This window comes from Oryctolagus cuniculus, chromosome 11 (assembly GCF_051225735.1).
Source record: "Oryctolagus cuniculus isolate XC-2025 breed Fujian yellow rabbit chromosome 11, ASM5122573v1, whole genome shotgun sequence".
In the NCBI taxonomy this organism is placed as follows: domain Eukaryota; kingdom Metazoa; phylum Chordata; class Mammalia; order Lagomorpha; family Leporidae; genus Oryctolagus; species Oryctolagus cuniculus.
In genome coordinates this window covers 95,670,895-95,694,074 of record NC_142877.1, presented here as the reverse complement: position 1 = coordinate 95,694,074, position 23,180 = coordinate 95,670,895, and the positions used below count along the sequence as shown (strand labels likewise).

The 23,180-nt window shown below is 41.8% G+C and overlaps 1 protein-coding gene and 1 long non-coding RNA gene across 4 annotated transcripts in view; one reads left to right on the top strand and one right to left on the bottom strand.

Annotated features, from left to right (window-relative positions):
• PLEKHG7 (pleckstrin homology and RhoGEF domain containing G7) overlaps positions 1-23,180 on the bottom strand; it is a 69,169-nt gene that overhangs the window by 15,803 nt on the left and 30,186 nt on the right. For both annotated transcript variants that reach the window (XM_051846537.3, XM_051846536.3), the window contains 7 exons: positions 22,600-22,743; positions 19,205-19,300; positions 18,559-18,660; positions 14,954-15,067; positions 9,436-9,610; positions 7,232-7,347; positions 6,775-6,868 (listed from right to left, as the gene is read on the bottom strand). In XM_051846537.3, coding sequence (XP_051702497.3) covers positions 6,775-6,868; positions 7,232-7,347; positions 9,436-9,610; positions 14,954-15,067; positions 18,559-18,660; positions 19,205-19,300; positions 22,600-22,743 — 841 coding nt within the window. The remainder of the gene's footprint in view (positions 1-6,774; positions 6,869-7,231; positions 7,348-9,435; positions 9,611-14,953; positions 15,068-18,558; positions 18,661-19,204; positions 19,301-22,599; positions 22,744-23,180) is intronic.
• LOC149123571 (uncharacterized) overlaps positions 15,679-23,180 on the top strand; it is a 429,948-nt gene continuing 422,446 nt past the window's right edge. Inside the window, exon 1 of one of the 2 annotated variants that reach the window (XR_016216902.1) lies at positions 15,679-15,818. This is a non-coding gene — a long non-coding RNA (uncharacterized LOC149123571). The remainder of the gene's footprint in view (positions 15,819-23,180) is intronic. The other variant, XR_016216903.1, reaches the window with a different exon arrangement.

The window sequence follows — 23,180 nt, the reverse complement described above, 5'->3', positions numbered from 1 at the left end:
AGAAACTCTTTGCCTGTGCCAATATCTTGAAGGGTTTCTCCAATGTTCTCTAGTAACTTGATGGTGTCAGGTCGTAGATTTAGGTCTTTAATCCATGTTGAGTGGATTTTTGTGTAAGGTGTAAGGTAGGGGTCTTGCTTCATGATTCTGCACGTGGAAATCCAATTTTCCCAGCACCATTTATTGAATAGACTGTCCTTGCTCAAGGAATTAGTTTTAGATCCTTGATCAAATATAAGTTGGCTGTAGATGTTTGGGTTGATTTCTGGTATTTCAATTCTGTTCCATTGGTCTATCCTTCTGTTTCTGTACCAGTACCATGCTGTTTTGATTACAACTGCCCTGTAGTATGTCCTGAAATCTGGTATTGTGATGCCTCCGGCTTTGTTTTTGTTGTACAAGATTGCTTTAGCTATTCGAGGTCTCTTGTGCCTCCATATAAATTTCAGCACCAATTTTTCCAGATCTGAGAAGAAGGTCTTCGGTATCTTGATTGGTATTGCATTGAATCTATAAATTGCTTTTGGGAGAATGGACATTTTGATGATATTGATTCTTCCAATCCATGAGCATGGAAGATTTTTCCATTTCTTTGTATCCTCTTCTATTTCTTTCTTTAAGGTTTTGTAATTTTCATCGTAGAGATCTTTAACGTCCTTGGTTAAGTTTATTCCAAGGTATTTGATTGTTTTTGTAGCTATTGTGAATGGGATTGATCTTAGAATTTCTTCCTCAGCCATGGCATTGTCTGTGTATACAAAGGCTGTTGATTTTTGTGCATTGATTTTATACCCTGCTACTTTGCCAAACTCTTCTATGAGTTCCAATAGTCTCTTAGTAGAGTTCTTTGGGTCCCCTAAATAAAGAATCATGTCATCTGCAAAGAGGGATAGTTTGAGTTCTTCCTTCCCAATTTGTATCCCTTTAATTTCTTTTTCTTGCCTAATAGCTCTGGCTAGAACCTCCAGAACTATATTGAATAGCAGTGGTGAGAGTGGACATCCCTGTCTGGTCCCAGATCTCAGTGGAAATGCTTCCAACTTTTCCCCATTCAATAGGATGTTGGCTGTGGGTTTTTCATAGATTGCTTTGATTGTATTGAGGAATGTTCCTTCCAAACCCAGTTTGCTTAGAGTTTTCATCATGAAAGGGTGTTGTATTTTATCAAATGCTTTCTCGGCATCTATTGAGAGAATCATATGGTTTTTCTTCTGCAGTCTGTTAATGTGGTGTATCACATTGATTGTCTTGCGCACATTAAACCATCCCTGCATACCAGGGATAAATCCCACTTGGTCTGGGTGGATGATCTTTCTGATGTGTTGTTGCATTCTATTGGCGAGAATTTTATTGAGGATTTTTGCATCTATGTTCATCAGGGATATTGGTCTGTAATTCTCTTTCAGTGCTGCATCTTTTCCCGGCTTAGGAATTAAGGTGATGCTGGCTTCATAGAAAGACTTTGGGAGGATTCCCTCTTCTTCAATTGTTCTGAATAGTTTGAGAAGAATTGGAGTTAGTTCTTCTTTAAATGTCTGGTAGAATTCAGCAGTGAATCCATCTGGTCCTGGGCTTTTCTTTGTTGGGAGGGCCTTTATTACTGTTTCAATTTCTGTCTCAGTTATGGGTCTGTTTAGGTTTTCGATGTCTTCCTGGTTCAATTTAGGTAGGTTGCATGTGTCCAGGAATCTATCCATTTCTGATAGGTTTCCCTGTTTGCTGGCATACAAGTCCTTGTAGTAATTTCTGATGATTCTTTTTATTTCTGTGGTGTCTGTTGTTACATTTCCTTTTTCATCTCTGATTTTATTGATTTGGGTCTTTTCTCTTCTTTTTTTAGTTAGTTGGGCCAATGGGGTGTCAATTTTGTTTATTTTTTCAAAAAACCAGCTCCTCGTTTGGCTGATTTTTTGTAATGTTTTTCTTGATTCAATCCTGTTGATTTCTTCTCTGATTTTAATTATTTCTCTTCTCCTACTAGATTTGGGTCTGGTTTGCTGTAGGTTTTCTAGATCCTTGAGGTGAATAGAAAGCTCATCTATTTGGTGCCTTTCCAATTTCTTGATGTAGGCACCTATTGATATAAACTTTCCTCTTAACACTGCTTTTGCTGCGTCCCATAAGTTTTGGTATGTTGTGCTGTTATCCTCATTTACTTCCAGAAAGTTTTTGATTTCTCTTTTGATTTCTTCTATGACCCATTGTTCATTCAGGAGCATGTTGTTCAATCTCCATGTGTTTGCGTATGCTCTAGGGATTCCTGAGTTGTTCATTTCCAACTTCATTCCTTTATGGTCTGAGAAGCTGCATGGTATGATTCTAATTCTTTTGAATTTGCTGAGACTTGCTTTATGGCCTAGTATGTGGTCAATCCTAGAGAAGGTTCCATGTACTGCTGAGAAGAATGTATAATCTTTAGCTGTAGGATTGAAAGTTCTGTATATATCTGTTAGATCCATTTGGGCTATAGTGTCGTTTAAATCTACTGTATCCTTGTTGATCTTCTGTCCTATTGATCTGTCTATTTCTGAGAGTGGAGTATTGAAGTCCCCCAGTACTATTGTATTGGGGTCTAAGTCTCCCTTTAAGTCCGTTAACAAATCTTTTAGATAAACCGGTGCCCTGTAGTTAGGTGCATATACATTGATAATTGTTATATCTTCCTGTTGAATTGATCCCTTAATCATTATGTAGTGTCCCTCTTTGTCTCTCTTAATGGTTTTTGTGGTAAAGTTTATGTTGTCTGATATTAAGATGGCTACGCCTGCTCTTTTTTCATTTCTGTTGGCATGGTATATCTTTTTTCAGCCTTTCACTTTCAGTCTGTATGGATCTTTGTTGGAAAGATGTGTTTCTTGTAAGCAGCAAATAGATGGGTTTTGTTTTTTAACCCAATCAGCCAAACGGTGTCTTTTAACTGGACAGTTCAGGCCATTCACGTTCAATGTGACTAATGATAAGTGGTAACTTTGCCCTGCCATTTGCCAAAGATAAGTTCTAATATATGCTTTGAATTCCCTGTGATCTTTAGCTGTGAGCTTTCCTTCCTTGGTTTCCTTCCTTTACCTTCTTTCATATTGATGACCGTGTTTCTTTGTTTCTGTGTGTAACACATCTTTAAGCATCTTTTGCAGGGCTGGACGAGTGGCAACAAATTCTTTCAATTTCTGTTTGTTATGAAAAGTCTTTATTTCACCTTCATTCACAAATGAGAGCTTGGCAGGATATAATATTCTGGGCTGGCAGTTGTTCTCTCTTAGTACCTGGGCTATATCTTGCCATTCCCTCCTAGCTTGTAGAGTTTCTGATGAGAAGTCAGCTGTGAGTCTGATTGGAGATCCTCTGAGAGTAATCTGACGTTTCTCTCTTGCACATTTTAGGATCTTTTCTTTATGTTTCACTGTGGAGAGTTTAATTACAACGTGCCGTGGTGAGGGTCTCTTTTGGTCGTGTTTATTAGGGGTTCTGTGAGCTTCCTGTACTAGGATTTCTCTGTCCTTCTCCAAACCTGGGAAATTTTCTGCTAATATCTCACTAAAAAGGCCTTCTAATCCTTTCTCCTTCTCCATGCCTTCAGGAACTCCTAGAACCCGAATGTTGGGTTTTTTAATAGTATCCTGAAGATTCCCGACAATATGTTTTAGATTCCTAATTTCCTCTTCTTTTCTTTGGTCTGACTGTATCCTTTCCTGTTCTCTGTCTTCTAAGTCCGATATTCTCTCTTCTGCTTCTCCCATTCTGTTTGTAAGGCTCTCTATTGTGTTTTTCATTTGATCTATTGAATTCTTCACTTCAGTCACTATCCCAGTTTCCTGTTGTACTAGTTGTTTCGTTTCATTTTGATTCCTCCTTAATATTTCATTTTCACGAGAGAGATTTTCTATCTTGTCCATTAAGGATTTCTGTAGTTCAAGAATTTGTTTTTGAGAACTTCTTAATGTTCTTATCAATTTTTTGAGATCTGCTTCTTGCATTTCTTCTATGTCATCATCCTCATAATCTTGAATTGGGGTGTCTTTTTCATTTGAGGGCTTCATGGTGACTTCCTTGTTTTTATTACCTTGGTTTTTGCGTTTGTTATTTGTCATATTGGAGATATTTGGTTTCTTCACTGTGGTGCTTTTTCTTGTTATACTACGACTCTAGATTAAGTGGACTATCTGTTTTTGAGGGAGCCTTAGGGCTTGAGATGGGTGTGGCCTGAGAGCTCTGTTTGGTGTGCCTAAGGTGACACTCCCAGGTTAGGTGTGGTAAACCTCTCTCTCTCTCTCTCTCTCTCTCTTTTTTTTTTGATTCAACAGGGAAGTTATTCTGCACAGCTGAACAAAGTTGGAGGTAGTTAGCAGGCGAATGATATACCCACAGGAGCCAGAGATCAGAAGCTCTTTCCCAAGGACCACACAGGGAATCTGTTCGGCCCTTAGAGTGGGCTCAAATTCTCCTTCAGTCTCCCACTGGGTTGCCAAAGTTACGGAATTGTAGCGTCTCTGGAGAGTGCTCACGTGAATTCCGTGAGTTCTCTCCCCCACCGTCTCTTTTTTCACAGTCTCAGTTCAGTAGCACCATAAATTTACTAAGTCCTAATCTCCTGTTAATTCGCCCCACCCAGAGTCAGGTTTTTCTGCTAGGCTCAGGGCCGGTGCAGACCTGAGGTCGCTCTGCTTATGACGTATGTCCAAGATGGCGCCTGCTCTTTGTCTTGCTCGCCCTTGAGAGGTGAGCGGAGAGAGAGAAACCCGTGTCCATACCAGTCACCTTTTTTTTTCCCCCTCTCTCTCTTCCAGTTAGCTTGGTGAAGTCCCCCCCGCCCCGGGGGTCGTTCCCTCTAGTCTCCTCTCTCCGCTTGCCTGCCGGTGTCTCGGGTTATTGAGGTTCGGCTCACCTCGCGTTCCAGCGCTGGTGTGTTGAGTCTGCCGCTGATGTCCCGAACTGTGGGCTCCCACGCTCTCCACGCAGGTCTGCTCCCCTTCCAGCGCCGATGTGTGGACTCGGAGCCCTGGACTTCCCAAGTCTCCCCGCTGTTGCACTCCCCTTCGAGCACTTGCGGGCAGACCCTGCAGCTTGCGCAGCTCAGTCCCGCTGCTCGGCTTCCGCGGCTCAGTCCCGTGGCTCGGTCCTGCGGTTCGGCTTTCGCGCGCGGTGGGCGACCTTGTTCTCCCAGTAGGTCCTCCGATTCACGCCCACTGGATCCAGAAGAGTTTTGTCTGCAATATTTTCCTGGTTCTTTTTTCTGAGGCTACCGTAACTCCCCTTTTATTAAACTAAATTTTCCCGGACTATTGGTGCGCGCCCTCACTATTCCGCCATCTTGGCTCCCCCCTGGAATGACTTTTTACTGGGAGATGGCTTAGGGTTGCTTTCAGCCAGCTTCCATGTGGCTTCTCATCATGGCCACGTCTGAACCCAGAGCTTTCTTGCTTCAATGCTTTGACTTCGTCTTATCATGATTATTTTGAAATGGCAAATAAAAGTTAAAATTGTTATATTTCCAAATGGAAGTGGCAGTGGATGGACTACAGGTTAAAATAGTTGAGTAACACAGGCTCAGGACCTTTCACCTCACCCTTCTTTATCTCTGAACTTCCTGTTTCATCAACTTGTCTCTCTGCTTTGGTCTGTTCTCTGCTGTTTCCTGCGCTGCTGCTTTCCAAACACTCTCTTTAGCACCACTTTAAGCCTATCATTTATCTGTTTGAGAACTCAGTGACTTCTCATTGTCTGCAGTCTCCTGCCTGGGTCCCTTTATTGGTTTCCAAGGTAGTTGCTATGGTTTAGGAAGCCTGCTAGGCTGAGTAGCCCGGCTGGAGCTGGAACACTGCCATTTACCTGCCAGATAACCTTGAGCCTCAGATTCCTCACCTGTAACATGGTATTAAACAACCTCTCTGTGTCAAAGGGCATACAAAAGCCCTTTGATATCAAACACCAGACATATCCATCTTCTCTGTATGACACTTGCCAGGTAGGGATTATATCCTACCCTGATTTCAGTGCTAACCCTGCAAAGTATTGTGTGGCATAAAGATTATTCCCCAGCCCCTACCACCATCTCTCTCAGTACTATAAATAGGCAAGCTCCCATCTCACAGGGTTTCACACATTGTAGGTGCCCAGTCAAGATTTTATACAGACAAGAATAAATGAATGATTACAAATTATGTTGCAGGCAGCCCTTTTTATCCTCATATTATTTATTAAACATGGACTATGTGTCAGTCATTCTTTCCAGAGCATTTAAAAATGTACTTCAAAAAGTCTATGGACAGTAGAATTAAAATATGATTACTTTTGATGAAAAAAACGTTGAGAACCTTGCATCGTATTTTCACAATAAGTATTTTCGATGCATTTCTTGAAGACCTCTCATGTATCTGTTGTACCTAGCACAATGCATGGCATTTAACAGGTTCTCAAGAAACACTTGAAAGCTTGACTGTTCAGCTCATTGGAGGAGTGAAATGATGTTAGTGACAATAGGTGACATTGACCAGATGTTTATTATATTCCTGACCTTGGGCTAAATTCTTCATTTACATTGTTTTAACAACAATCTTGTGAGAAAAGAAACATGTATCTCATTTTACAGAGAGAAAATGGCAAGCACCTAGCTAGTTACATTGTGAGGTCTTTGTTCAAGCCAGATGTTCCCTGGTTCACATCCTCCATTACCTGGGACCTAAGCAAAAACAGTTCCTCCTACCATTCAATTAACAGCAAATAAACAAGTTACAAGGTAGTAAAGACGCTGGGTTTTAAAAAGAAACAGTTATTTACCTGCCAGAGTTAATTTTCCTTCATAGATAAGGTGTCTGTTGGTTGGTGACAAGATGTTTTCTGCCATGTGTTCTTTAAAAATGTGTTTCAGACACTTAGAAAACAAGGGAGAAAATAAGAGAGAAGTCATTGGTGATGGGAAGAGAACATGTTGCCGGAGGGAGCTGGGGCAATCAGCTCTGTCTAGAGACTTCAGAAATCCCAGGACATTTAGAAACAGCAGAACGTCAACATGTGGATGGGAAAGGATGGGAACAGCTCTCCAAAGGCCCAGCTTGAGGATGGCAAAGTGACATCAGCCTCCCCACGTGCAATGCCGGAAGACCAAGGCTTTATTTCTGGCTCATGAAATTAGATTTATTCTTCAAGTGGACAGTTCCTTAGGTTGTTATATTTCCACCTGAATAACAAACTTTGGGAATGGGAGGGTATGAGTCATAATCAAACCTTTTTATACCTCTGGAATGAAAAATCTTTTATCTCTATCCCAAAGTGGGGGCCACACTATGATCTCCTGTAGTTGTCTAAATTTTTGGTAATTGTCAAGACACTTCACTTTTCCTTCAAGATCCCCTGAAAGACAAGACAGGGCCAACATATTTTTAGATGCATGTGACATTGCAGCATAAATTTTAATCACTCTCCAGAGCCATCATTTTTTTAAAAAAAATACTAATTGTAATCTTAACAAACTGAAGTGAAAGTGGAGATGTTGCTGATTTTTAGATAAATGTATCTTCACAACAAACTTTATGAGTGCAAAAGATCTTTTCGTTAAGATAGAGTATAAAAATGTTTAAAAGGTTACTTTCCTTAATTTTTAGTTGGCTGTCTCCCATATTTTAATTTTATTTTTTAGAAAGCTTTTATTTAATAAATATAAATTTCATAGGTACAATTTTTGGAATATAGTGGTTCTAGCCCCCCCCATACCCCACCCTCCCACCGCCACTCCCGTCCCACCCACTCCCGTCCCACCTCCTACACCCTCTCTCATCCCATTCTTCATTAAGATACATTTTCAATTATCTTTATATACAGAAGATCAACTCTATTTTAAGTAATGATTTCAACAGTTGCACCCACACAGACACACAAAATATAAAGTACTGTTTGAAGACAAGTTTTACCATTAATTCTCATAGTACAACTCATTAAGGGCAGAGGTCCTACATGGGGAGCAAGTGCACAATGACTCCTGTTGTTGATTTAACAATTGACACTCTTATTTATGACATCAGTGATCATCTGAGACTCTTGTCATGAGCTGCCAAGGCTATGGAAGCCTTTTGAGTTCACAAACTCCTACCTTATTTAGACAAGGCCGTAAGCAAAGTAAGAGTTCTCCTCTCTTCAGAGAAAGGTACCTCCTTTGATGGCCCATTCTTTCCACTGGGATCTCACTCACAGAGATCTTACATATAGGCTTTTTTTTTTTTTTTTTTGCCACAGTGTCTTGGCTTTCCACGCCTGAAATGCACAGCCATCATTCTGAGACATTCACTGTCCCAGGAGCCAAACTATATTTTAGGTTCATTCAACATGTGAAAGTACTTTGAAAAGTTTGTGAAAAATGGAACTAAAAGATAGGTTTATTTTGGTGTAAACATTTTTTGAAAACCATGCATAAGTTTTTCATAATACACATTTTCCATGAACTCTTCCAAGACCCCTGTGTGGGTGGATTTCAAATTTGTTTGCACCAAAGTAACCTCATCTTTTAATTCCATTTTATTTGAACTGTTTGAGGTGCCCTTAAATTGCTTATTTAAAGTATCTTAACAATTCACTGATTTGAAATCAGAGCTACAAAAATTAAGTCATCACAGGACTTGCACAATCCCCATCCCTTTGTTTTAGCTCTAGAGCTTGTAGTTGGCACTATTTTTATATTGTTCCTGAATTTCAGTGATTAAAAAAAATGAGAAGAGGGCATTTGGCACAACAGTTCAAATGCTGCTTGGACATCTACAGCCCATTTTAGAGTGCCCTGGTTCGAGTCCTGCTTCCACTTTTGATTCCAACTTCCTGCTAATGTGCACCCTGGGGGTGCTACAGATGATGGTTCAAGCATTTGGGTCCCTGCCACCCATGTGGGAGACCAAGATTGATTTCTGGGTTCCTGGCTTTGATCTGGTCCTGACTACTGCAGGCATTTGGGAATTGAACCAGTGTATAGAAGATTTTTTTTCTTTTTATGTCTCACTCTCTCATTGTCTCTGCACTCCCCCATTCCTGTCTTTCAAATAAAATGAAAACAAATAATTTAAAAATCATGAACGACAATTTATCCTCTGAATAGACCTTCCATACTGTTTGCTCCTATTTGCTTTGGGTGTGAGTTCACTATGTATGTTCCAGTGCCCTCAATCATCTGGGAAATAAAACTTTTCCTGCTGGAACTCACTTCTAAAACCATTGGGGACAGACATGTCCTGTGTAAACCTGGTATTGGAGTTCTCTTAGGGTAAACCAGGATGTGACTTGGGTCTATTGTTTTGTGTGTGTTTGATTTACAATGCTCTCAAAGTAGAGTCCATGCTTCCAAGGGTCATGACCTCAAGTCAATGGAATTATTTTCTTGGATGGAGACCCAGATAATTCCCAGGAATCACAGGCCCACCAACTCTTTGATTATGCTCCTTCATCTCAAGGACTTACGGATTGACTTTTCCACTTTTTCTTTGATGGAGTAGATCATGATTTTCTCAGTAGGGTCTGTACTTCTCTTCCAGATGTTCTTCAGCAACAAGGGATATCGAGTCAGCCTGTGCAGTGGAGCGACTAGTAGCTCAGGCAGGTGCAGCCGTCTGCATTGTTCATTTTGCTCACACCACTGGGGGAGGCAAAGGTAGAACGTATCAGAATATAACCTCTCCTGTGATGGTACTTAGAAGCCTGTACACAAGTTCTTGGAGACTTTATTCAGTAATAACAGGATGCACCTGTGAGCTTCTTGGGACAACTTACAAGCTGTAGGCTGGCCTTTAATTTTGAAAATTCCACATTAATCTGTCTTTATCAAGCATCTACCTACCTGGGCCAAATTCAGGGTCTGATATGGGATTCTTAGATGTGGTTAAGAAGTATTAAGGGGACTTCTTGAGATGTTTTACCTTCAAAAATAGTGATAAAGGCAGCAGTTATCAGCACCATCTATACCAAAGATCTTCAAAACGTTTATGGAAAAAAAAAAGAAAAAAAGTAAAAATACCAAAGGAAAAAAATTTCTTAATAAAAAATGAAAAAAAAAAACCAAGAAAAATAGGAGAGAAAAAAGGAAAAGAAAATATTTCATGGAAAATGTACATTATGAAAAATAATAAGACTCCACAGTATGCATGGATTTCAATTTTTTATGCCAAAATAAATTTATCTTTTAATTCTATTTTCTTTTTTTAAAAGATAATTGCATTTATTTTTATTTATTTTTTTGATAGGCAGAGTAGACAGTGAGAGAGAGAGAGACAGAGAGAAAGCTCTTCCTTCCGTTGGCTCACCCCTCAAATGGCTGCTACGGCCAGCGCTCTGCACCGATCCGAAGTGCACCCATGTGGGTGCAGGGCCCAAGCACTTGGGCCACCCTCCACTGCCTTCCTGGGACACAGCAGAGAGCTGGACTGGAAGAGGAGCAACTGGGACAGAATCCGGTGCCCCAACCCAGACTAGAACCCGGGGTGCCGGCGCCACAGGAGTGAGCTGTGGTGCCGGCCTTTTAATTCTATTTTCGTTTTTTTTTTTTTTTTTTTTTTTTTTTTTTGACAGGCAGAGTGGACAGTGAGAGAGAGAGAGAGACAGAGAGAAATGTCTTCCTTTTGCCATTGGTTCACCCTCCAATGGCTGCCGCGGCCGGCACACTGCAGCCTGCCCACCACGCTGATCCGATGGCAGGAGCCAGGTACTTCTCCTGGTCTCCCATGGGGTGCAGGGCCCAAGCACTTGGGCCATCCTCCACTGCCTTCCTGGCCACAGCAGAGAGCTGGCCTGGAAGAGGGGCAACCGGGACAGAATCCGGCGCCCCGACTGGGACTAGAACCCGGTGTGCCGGCGCCGCTAGGCGGAGGATTAGCCTAGTGAGCCGCGGCGCCGGCCTAATTCTATTTTCAACAAGCTTTTTGTAGTACCCTTTTATAACACAGCTTATGCACAGTTAGGAGAACTCGGAATCAATATTGGAGGAGTACATAGGAAAAGCAGCTTACTGGGTCGATTCCTGGATGCTCCTTTGTAGGGAAGAAATGAAGTAATGATCAAAAATGAAGAGAAAGTGATAATAGAAGTTGTTGTGTGTGATACAGAGCAAAGAGGCACAGGAGAGTAATGAGCACGTAGTTTTCAATAAGGAGAGTTTGGAGCTGGGGTTTGGAAAAAGAGGTAGTTTCAGGATGTGAAAGCCCTGGGGAAGACTGGAAAGGCATTTTGTAAGTAACACTATGGGATACACATTGGAGTTGCAGCAATGATACCTGAGAAACACAAGAAAACATGAGAATAGTTTTCACTTTTTTTTTTTTAATTTGCTGGGATATTTTCCTTGAATGTGAGACTTCCTTAAACATAAGAGCCCCCTGTTTTATACAAGTGCTGCATAACACGTGGAGGTGAGCGCTGGGCTCTCTGCAGACAGGCACATCAGGAAGTGTTAGGAAGAGAAGTTCTCTTCCTCTTCTCTTAACCCGCCCACTCACACCCAATGGATCACAGGGTCAGCTCTCAAAGTATTGATAAGAACTGAAGGTTTGTGTTTCTTCACAATTCATATATCAAAATCCTAACCTCCAATTGGCTGGTACCAAGAGGTGTGACCATGGGAAGGTGATAGGTCACGGGATAGAGCCTTCACAAATCGGATTATCGCCTTTGTAAAGGCAACCTCAGGAAGCTATTAAGCTCTTTCTGCCATGTGAGGGCACTATGAAAAGGTGGCCAAATGCAACCCACAAAAGAGCCCTCGTCAGACTATGACCCTACTGGCATCTGATCTCAGACGCCGAACCTCCAGAACTGTGAGAAGCAAATGTCCATTGTTTGTAAACCACCCAGACTATGGTACTCTGTCACAGCAGCCAAATTGGTTATGACAAGGTCCTGCCCTTACCCTTGGTATTTCCCAGATGCAGGCCAGTGAATCTTTTCTGCTTTCCATTTGCAGTCTAAATCCAGTTTATCTACTTTGTTTTGCCATCCTAAGGTAGACCAGACATACTGCGGGAGGCTCCTACTGTTTTCCCAAAGATGTCTATGCTCAAATGTCAACCCCAGCTTTTCTGAGATCAAGGTACAATTGCCTCAACCCCCCCACTTAGCCAATGGCCAGGGAAGTCCTAAATCCTCCTCTGGTTACTCACAAATTTGTAGAGGCTGATTCTAATGACTTCCTCTGTTTCTGTTTCCATATACAGACAGTCCTCAACTTACGATAGTTTGATTTGTGATATTTTAAATTTAATGTGATGCAAAACCTGTATACCTCAGAAGAAATTGTACTTTGAAACTTGATCTATTCCCAGACTAGTGATAACCAGCATGATCCTTTATCAGCAGCAGCAAGTTCAATGTCCAGGCAGTCCCACTATCTCTAGGGGAAGTAACCCACACTCCACAGAGTGCTGTTTTGTGAAGCTAGGATGTCTGATGCATTGGGAGTGTTTTGGACTTAAGATACTTTCAACTTACAATGAGTTTACTGTGTCATAACCCCATTGTAAATTGAACAGCCTCTCTGTAGTGTTTCTTCCTGAACAGCATGGGCCATTGCAACCCCACGACCAGTTTCCTATGTTAGTTTCCACTGTAAACCTATTCAGACCAAGTGTTTTGCAGGAATATGGATTTATTTTCCTGAAGATTCTAGGTAAGAATAAAATCCCATCTCATAACCATCCTGTGATTTTTCTGGTTCTGATCTCTCTTTTGGAAAGAGAGAGCTCATTTGCCACTTTCCCACCCCTGCAAAAAACAAACCAAAAAACCCTGCCCTTTTGTCTCCTGGTTTCCTGCTTAGTAATTTGTCCTTGCCTTTTATAGCTCATCCATAACTTTGGGTGGGGAATCAACCTCCCACATTAGGCACTTATCAAAACATTTCTTTCAAATATATGCAGGGCTCTTTTTCACAGAAATATTGCTGACTGCACTCCTCCCCTCTCCCTTGCATCAACAAGGCAGGCCACAAAAGTGAGCACAAGATGCATGATGCATGGGGCTCCAGAAGCCAGGCGCCAGGACCCCATTCCCTTCTGTGAAGTGGAGGGGGGCACTCAATGACCTCCATGTTCTCATCTGGCTCCGGATGCCTGTGGTTCTCATTGGGGTTGGGAGTGATGGGCCCGAAAGCAGGGGCTGCAGACGTGGAAAGGCTGGGAGTAGGAACAAGTGGAAAGAATGAGAGGGGAGCAGGGCTGTAGCTCTGTGCTGGTTTCCATGCTGACCTTCCACTGCTACCTGCTGGTCTCCTGGGGCGGCTTGGGAAATCCAGCACCCGATCTCTCAGCAGCAGCTAGGGACTCCTTCAGAACACACAGTCCAGCCACTATAGCTACCACCTCGCATTGCAATGCTATGGAGAACCTGCTCTGGGTGCTGGCACCACTCCGATAGCCTTCAGGTTTTCATCAGATAAGAATCATCAACAGTGAATAATTTAGATAATCATTAAATTCAGATAATTAATAAATTATCCAGGCAAGGATATGGGAAGCTTTAAGGTTTTGGGAAGCCTCAGAAAAGAATGTTAACTGACAATTTTAAAAGTAAAGTTGTAAGTTTTTCTTTCATCTGTCTATTGGGTTTTTGGGTCCATTATTTTTTCATGTGCATTAGGGAAGGCAAAGCATACCTTTATCATAAAAGGACATGAAATGTCTTTGCATTAATGGGTATAGATCAATGGAGGCTACTTTTGTTTTTAAGAATTAACCAACGTGTTTGGCGGAACAGAAAAAAGACCTAAGGGGCTCAAATAAAATTGTTTTAAGAAATCTCCATTGATATGGGATTTTCCATGATGACTTAAAAATGATGGCTGGACCTTTTTAAATTCATCTTTCTCCTACTTTGGAAATGACAGAAACGGACTGGGATTCTCTCCACTTTGGGAGCCCAGCCAAGAACCTATTCCCTCAGGATCAGGGTAAGACATTATCCAACATGATAATTCATACATATGTAAATCTAAAGAAATTTCAGTTTTAAAATCAGGCAGTAAAGAAAACATTGAAAGGTTGAAAAATAGGACCAAGTCTCTTCCTCAGGTTCATTCCTCTGTCCTCATCCAGGCTTCCTGGCCCATAGAGTCACAGCTAAGTCATCAGAAGGTGTGGCTGCCTCTTCTCCCAAGGCTCTGATACGATCCTCCAGCAGCTGCTAGTTTTCTGGAAAGACTTGGGCCATTTTCTCAGGATTATACAAAAGGGCCTGGCACAGGACTGAAGACATATGTCAGTCTCAGGAAATGTCAAAGGAGCTAGGGAAGTCAGAGAACACTCCTTCCAAATCTGCTTATTAGCAAATGCTGAAGCCCCCAAGGAAATTCCTTGTTCCAGTGCTTTGGGACCCTGAGTGGCCACGCAGCACAATTCCCAGCGTAACACACACAGGACATTCTCTGCCCTACTCTCGGGGCACTGTTTGTGTAGAGTGCAGTGTCAATGGTGCTCCAAGTTTTGTCCAATAGGCTGTCACTGGGACCAAGTTGTACAAGAGCCAAACTTCTGGTTACAACAAATCTTAGATTCTTATTCTAGTTTTCTCCTTACAACACACCAGTTTCCACCACAAACCAAGCACTGAACAAATGAAGCATTTTTAAAGCCCCAGTCCAAATCTCAGCAGGGGCATCAGAGATAGTGTTTCCAAACAGGTACCATTTAAAAGTGCTAAGTGTGGGATGGTGTCATGGCATGGGAGGAGAAGCTGCTGCCTGCCACGCCAACATTCCTCACTGGAGCACCAGTTTGAGTCCTGGCTTACTTGGTTTCTGATCCAGCTCTTTAAAGCAAAAGCTCTCAAGTATGCAAGGAATGATGTATTTATGATGAAAGCAGATTTTTAGCTAAAATATATTGTTGATTATTTATTTGTCTTCTTTTCCATTTAATTTAGGTGTAAAAATGCCCAGTACCTGTTATACCTAAGGAATCTCAGGAAAAATAGAAAAGAAAAGTAAAAGGTACTTTACCTTTAAATAAATTCCGAAGTCATCTCTCTGCCGCAGGCTCTCAAGATAAAAGATGGCAGCGGAGTAATTCAGGCAGTAGGTCTGGTGGCTCTGACAGAGGCTGCCTCGGAAATACTGCAAGAGAAGAGCAGAAGAAGAGTGCATGGGAGGGGGCGTTGCTGTGGCGCAGCGGGGAATGCCCTGATCTGAAGCGCTGGCATCTCATATGGGCACCGGTTCAAGTCCCGGCTGCTCCACTTCTCATCCAGCTCTCTGCTGTGGCCTGGGAAAGCAGTAGAAGATGGCCCTAATTCTTGGGCCCCTGCACCCACGTGGGAGATCCAGAAGAAGCTCCTGGCTCCTGGCTTCGGATTGGTGCAGTTCCAGCCAATGTGGCCAAGTGAAGAGTGAACCAGCGGACGGAAGACCTCTCTGTCTCTCTCTCTCTCCTCCCTCCTTCGCTCCTCCTCCCCTTGCCCCCATAACTCTGCCTTTCAAATAAATAAATATTTTTAAAAAAACTTCTGTTTAGATGATCTTTTTGGGATAAATAAGCAAGGAGTTAGTTTAGGCAAGTCAGGCTTCCCGTACTGCTGCAATGTAATGCTGTCTCTATCAATTTGATACGCCCACCTTTCCAAGATGCACCTGTCACATCCGGGACCAGGGCGCACAGCCAATTGGGTGTCTGCCCCCTTCTTTATAAAAAGAGGTGGACCGCGGGAGTGAGTTCTCTTTTCTAAGTGGGCCTCGCCTGGAGTTCCTGCTATCGTTTTCACTCTTTCCACCGCGGAGTTTTCTCAGACAAACCGCTTTCTGCCGCGAGCCCAGACGGGCCTTTGCCACTCTCCCACTCATGCTCTCAGAAGGCCCTTCACAGTTACAGGTACAGCTTGTGGGTTTTCTTCTCTCTGGTTTGTGAGCAATTCGTTGGCCCACTCAGGCTGGCTATTTCTCAGTGTGGGGCTGCCCACACTCACAGGTGAATTTGTTTTTTCCCTCTGCGGAATGAACTGTTCCTATTTGTACACGCATGCGCACACACATGCGCGCACACACAAAGGGAATTCTTGATTAAACTCACCTGCCTATTTCTGGCAATGCTTTATCGAGGCCTACACACCTGCATGGTACTTAATAACAAATCAGCTTGTTTCCATGCCCAGCTTGGTGATGTTAAGCTTATATTGGTATTGACTTCTCTCCAAATGTTCCTCAAAAATATCTGTAAATTTCATTCTGCTGGTTTCTAAAATGCAGACATTTGGAACTCCCCTGTGAAATGTGCGGAATTTGGTAGCATGTATTTTGTTTGGTAATCTTACCCAGTCTAACATTGAACTCCATTTTCTTCATTATTCTTATTTAATGTCTTTAACTTGCTGTATGACTACACGCTTGTAAGCCACTTCAAATTCATTTGTAGGATTAGGCAGATTGTCAATGTTTGTACCTATATTCATTATGTATAAAGACCAAACTGAGCATATCACACAACATGCCTTTGTTGTAGGTAAGTGACCCTGGGAATGACTGTTATTCTTTTTTCTTCAGCAATACTTTTGGAAAGAACTTTTAGGATTCCATGGTGTTTACTGTATTTTTTCTTTCTTTTAAGATTTATTTATTTGAAAGAGTTACAGAGAGGCAGAGAAAGAGAGGTCTTACATTGCTGGTTCGCTCCCCAAATGGCCACAACGGCTGGAGTTGTGCAGATCCAAAGCCAGGAACCAGGAGTTTCTTCTGGATCTCCCACACAGGTGTGGGCCCAAGGACTTGGACCATCGTCTACTGCTTTCCCAGGCCATAGCAGAGAGCTGAATCAGAAGCAGAGCAGCCAGGACTTGAACTGGCGCCCATATGGGATGCTGGCGCTGCAGGCGGCAGCTTTACCCCCAACATCACAGCACCTGTTTACTGTGTTTCAAAATTTATGTAGCAATTGATAGACTTATTGACTAATGCAATGCATCATGGTTCCCATTAAGGGATTTCCAATAATGTCATGTGTGGTGGAATCGGAGAAGGAAGACACGCTTGCTTATTATATAAAAATGACAGTGAATAGAAGAAGTAGATCCAACCTAAAAAGGCATTAAAGGAAGTGATGGTAATGAAACCACAGATAAGGGTGGAAATTGTGGTGAAGTGAGTTGAATTGCTGCTTGGGACACCCCATTGGAGTGCCTGAGATGGAGTCCCACCTCCACTTCCAATCTGGCTTCTTGCTAATGCACCTGCAAAGGTAGTGGAAGGTAGTCTGAGTTCTTGGGTCCCTGCCTCCCCATGAGAGATCCAGAAGAACTGGTTTCAGCATGGCCTACCCCGGATGTTGTAGGGAGTGAATCAGCAGATGGAAGATCGATCTTTCTCTTTCCTCTCCCCAACCCCTTCTATCACTGTGATTCTTTCAAGTAAATACATATTTTTTTTTAAAAAAAAGGGTATGTACCATCTGTGTTAAAAAAAATTAAAACTTGGAAAAATATTTTGTTATTGAGCCTCAGAGGACAAAATGCCATGGAGGACAATGTTAGGTTTTGGCATTAGATAACGGGTACAAAAGCACAGTCATGAGTTCTAATGCTCTATGTCATAGTGAAGTGACTATAGCTCACGGTAGCCCATTACATGTTCTGTAAACAAATAGAAGAGAGGAGCTTGAAGGCTCCAAAAACAGAAATAACAAAGAGTGGGAAATCTTCGTTTGGTTTGATCAATACCTATTAGGCATATGTGGAAATGTCATACTGTATGCCATAAAAATACAGTTATTGTTAAATTAACGAACCTGATTTTATCATCACCTATTGAATACATAAATTATCACACTGTACCACATAAACAGCAAAATTAAAATAATTTTTAAAAAATAAGTCATGAAAGATGATGATGTGGGTTGGTTTTTGAGAGGGAGTGTTAGCTGGCTGAGAAGACTCAGATGTAAGGGGCAGGTCTTCTTGCAGGGCACTGATAAGCTTGAGAAATGTCCTAAGTGCAAGGCAGCAGAGAAGAGGCTGAGACTGAGTTGTTAATGGTCAGGCTTAGAAATCCAGTTCTACCGCCCACCGCCCACTAGCTGTATGGCCAACACCAAGTTATCCGACCTTGCTAACTCTGTGTTTCCTTCTCAGGGGCCTCCTCAGTTGGCTCAGAAAAACACGCAACAGTTAACAGACTAAGGCTTCAGGTTTTCTCTTTTCTCCTTGTTTCACACGCAGAAATATTATCAAGGATGTTGATGGATTTGAAGGCTTATTTTGTTCCTTAATGAGAGTCTGGCATTTCTATTAGAATAACCGAACCTTGTAATTAGCATATACAAAACCACTGCTGTGAATATTGCTTTGAATTGAAGTCATTTAAAAAACAGACGTGGAGATGACTTTTCCAGGCACGTAGATTTTTGTGACAGGAGATGTGACAATGGGAAAGCAGAATCTGCATGCTATTTTTGAAAAAAATTGATTGGCAAGGAAAAGAATGGTTCCTTTATGGGAGGGTGGTGGTAGAACTTTCCCAGGCACACGTGTGTGCCACACACACAGCATCGTAGATATAAACAACTGTCCTGGGAGATGAGTGAATTTATCACAGGGAATTGAGATCTCCCAGAAGGAGTTTACCTTTGTGAGCACAGAAATGAAATCCACTGATGGTGAAGTCTCAGCAGCATCTAGATAGTCCTTCATGACGCCAAAAAGACCATTCACAAAACCCAGGCTTGTCTAGGGCCAGAGAAGAAGAAAACGAGTAGCTACACACCCGAGGTTAAGAAATAAAAATTTGATGAACTTCAAATATCCTTACAGATGTTTCCCAGTTTCAGTGTATCTCCTAGCAAAATTCAAAGATTGATTTTCCTCCACTCTCCTTTATGCTTTCTTGTAAATAAAATCTTGTTGCTATTCTCTGTCTTGAAGAACGATATTATGTATTCATAATATATGTAAGGAAAAAGAAATTTATAGGAAAATGAAATTGATGAAGATGATGGAGATCATAGAAATATGTTTACTTCTTAGCCATAGGAATATGAAAACTGAATGCTAACCAGTAAATGCAATCTGTTACAAAGATGTATTGCAAAGATGTCAATGGATGTCCAGACTTTTTGTTCGCCTGGACCCTTGGCCATAAGATCATGAGGGGATGGGATATGGAATATGACTTATGGAATATGGCATATAGGGCATAGACTAAACAGGAATGTTCATGATCCTCAGGGGGAATTGAAAACATGGCTTCTGGCATCTTTCTATTTTGGCTCACCTGAGTTAACTCCTCCAGGTTTGCAAAAAGTCTCCATAAATTCACATCCAGGAGATATTCATGAATTTGCAGATATTTTAGTGTATTCATAAAGATCTTAAACAAAAACAAATGTGCATTACTTTGTTTTTAAATTTTGAAACCTTTTATAAGAACATTAAATGTAAACCTGAATACAACTTTCCAAACCAATATAGAAATTACTGTTCTCAAATTTAAGTATTGTACTGAATACAGCCACATATAATGAAGCTTAGGCTTCACAGAAGAAATCAGAAATGTTGTTGTTTGTTATGTGGGTCATAAGAATATCCTCTTGAGCATAATCTGCTTAAATTGGCTTTCTCAGTCTCATAGTGCTAAGCAATCCCAGTGTCTTTTCTTGCCACAGCCCTAACTTGACAGCTAAACAACATTCATGTAGTATTCTCATTTATTCCCTCCTCTGTCAAAGACCCAGCTGTCCTTTGCTTTCAAGGAATTAAAAATTGATGTTGAGTATCTGACCACTAGTAAAATGTTTTGATTTGACTAAAGATACTTAATATTAAAAACATTATGAGTGTCTTTATGTTACTACTCAATTTGATGTTTTCACACAACATGGGAACCAAACAGCAAATCAAGAAAAAACTACAGTCCTCACCTACAGATCACCTGCCCCCCCCCACCCTAATACACTGAAGAGAGATGGGGTTCTTAAAATAAGAAAGGTATTTATAATTCTTTGCATATATGAGGAAAGACATTCAAAGGGGCCAAGTGACCACTTATTTTAAGAATTTTATGAGTTTTAGATATGTAGCTTTCCTGTATTATTTCATTAGTGCAATGTTTCTTGAACTGGCATCCAAAGCACCTGGAGGTCTTGTTAGGCCAGAGCTTGCTGGGCCCCAACCCCAGAATTTCTGAGTCGATGCATGAAAATGTGCATTTCTCACAAGTTCTCAAGTATTTTTGATGCTGCTGTGTAGAGGCTGCATGTGGTAAAGCACGGACTTAGTTTCCCAAAGCCATATAGTGTTGGTTTTCTGGAAATCCATCAACAGCCAAGCATTTAACACTGCTCATTGTAGGAAACAGTGTTCATCAAATCATATCCATTTAGAAGAAATATATATATATATATTTGCTGTAAAACTCTTTGCTTTACAGAATTTTTTGCTATTAAAAATAGTCCTCCAGTATATTTATAAGTTCTCAATTTACAAACAGCTTTGGGGCATTCACATTAATTATGTAAAAGGAAATATACATTCACCTTAAATACACTGGAGTCTTTGAAAATAAACCCTAATTGGCCCTTTCTTAAACAGAAAATGCCAGTTTAAAAAACTTGGGCAGCTTACAGTAGAAGGGAATGTTCTATACTGTTCACTGGGATAAGGAAGCAGTGTAGTTCAGTGGTTAGTGCTATGCAGTGCTCATTTATTGGTTACCCTCTAACTTCAGTGCTCTCTCTCCATAACAGACCCCTAAGTTTCACTCTAGTATCTGCTCTTGCCATGCTGTGCAAGTGCTAAGAGACAAGATGACCTTATTCCCAGGGTGGGCTTGGTTGCCTTAAGACAATCAGCATGTCCACTTGTGTAGTACAAGTAGTCTGTCTGTTCAGGAATGGTCATGTGATGGAAGACAGGCCAATCAGAATGAATCTTAAGGCTTCTGGTATGAGTACTAGAATCTCAATCTCTCTCTCTCAGTTCAAGGACAGCAGCCACTTTGTGGCTACAACAGAAGCAGTCATAGGATGAGGCTAATATCATGGAAGGCAGGGATGGGAATTGGAAAGAGATTTTGTTTTAGGTTTTGAATCTCTTGATCAAGCCAACCTTGAATTCTCTTCCACCTCTGGGCTTTAGAGTCACATGAGACATTAAAACCCTGCACTGTTTAAACTAGTTTTCTGTTACCTGGTCTTATAAGCATTCTAACTGATATAGTCCTTAAGTTTCAGTTTTCTCACAGATTGTCTCTGTAATTTAAATTTTTCTAAGTAAAATACGACTGACATTTGTATAGCAATTGATAAATTTCAGAGAAAAGCAATTTGATCATCCCAGTGAAATTAAGAGATAGCCAGAAATCCAACTGTCATCCGATTTTATAGCTGGAGATAGAGATTCTCAAACTAGCCTGTGGGCTAAATGTGGCCTGCCACTCATTTTTGTAAATGATATATTTTTTTTTTTTGACAGGCAGAGTGGACAGTGAGAGAGAGAGAGACAGAGAGAAAGGTCTTCCTTTGCCGTTGGTTCACCCTCCAATGGCCGCCGCGGTTGGCGCGCTGCGGCCGGCGCACCGCGCTGATCCGATGGCAGGAGCCAGGAGCCAGGTGCTTTTCCTGGTCTCCCATGGGGTGCAGGGCCCAAGCACCCGGGCCATCCTCCACTGCACTCCCTGGCCACAGCAGAGGGCTGGCCTGGAAGAGGGACAGAATCCGGAGCCCCTACCGGGACTAGAACCCGGTGTGCCGGCGCCGCTAGGCGGAGGATTAGCCTAGTGAGCCGCGGCGCCGGCCTCTGTAAATGATATTTAATTGTGGCACACTCATGCACATTCCTGTACGTATTATCTCTGGCTATATTTGCACTGCAGTAGAAGAATTGAGTAGTTGAAGCAATGACCATATGGCCTACAACGCCTCAAATCTTTCCTGTCTGGACCATTACAGAACACCAATCTCTGGTTTGGAATACAGAGGGCTAGATTTTCCTAAGGTCACATGGCAAGTCAGAGGCAGACCCAGGGCTGAAACTCGGGCCTCCCAACATAGTGCTTTTCAGCTGTGTATGATAGTAACCGGTACTCAAAACAATCTCGGGAGCCATGTGACTCATTCTTCCCTGTGGTCTTGGAAGGAAGCTCCTCCCTTCCTTCTCTTGTCCTATGATTCTTCTATTAGGAGTTCTCTTCTCTGAGCCTTATCAGATCAGGGCTGAAAGAATGTACAACCCCAAGGATGTCATTTATAGGAAAGGTATCATAAATATACCACTTGTAGATGGAAATGTCAGAAATCTATGACTGCAGCCCTGTGGCCAATCAAAAGAATTCACCTGGCAGCCAGAGTGCCAGAGAGGAAGGGACCAAAGATTGAATGGGCTGCCTTGGGGGTGGTTGTCAGCTGCCTGACTCCAGGAGTGTGTAAATACAGGTGAGAACTTGGCAGGAGGCATTGGGTCGTTGGATGGGAAGCCATGTTCATCCAATCTTGACAGGCTATGTTTAGCTAAAGAATAAATAAAAAACCAAGTAGTATATAAACAAAAATGAACAATCAATACAATTTTCTTTAAGGTCCCCCAAAAGAGGGGGAAATAAAATAATGAGGAAATCAAGTCCCCAAAAACCAAATATTTCCCAACTGCCACAAAAATTAAACCCAGCATTACCATCTTAAGGACTAATAAGTGGTCCAAGAAGTAAGTACATTCACTCGTGAATAATTCCCACACTGCCTCTTGCTGCTTTCTCGGGTCTAATTGATCATTAGGAAGATTCTGATGTGTTTCCATGACTTCATTCCAGGTCTTATCCTATAAATGGGGAGAAATAAAAAAACACAGCATTTCCACCCCACTGGGCTGAGTTGTTCACTGTTTCCTTTGGCTTGCAGTACAGCAGTCTATTTGCCTCTTCATGTTCTTGTTGTCTGTCTTTGAGGTACCTCCTTGAGCTACCCCAACCACAGCTTCCCTGCATGATTCTGGGCAACTAATTCTTCCTGACTTAAAGGATGAGGGGAGGCACAAAATATTTTTACTTTAAAATGGAAAGAAGTTTGAGTTGGTGGTATTTTAACTTATGCTTGAGATTTTCATGAGTTATTTTCGGTTTGCTGCAAGAAGAAAGCCTCAACAACCCCAAACTTGGGATTTGGAAGTCTGATTCTGGGTTCTCCTGGTAAGACTTGTTGAAATTAACTACTGAAGAGTCATAAAATAAGAGTTTTAGAACCCAAAGAGACCTTTAG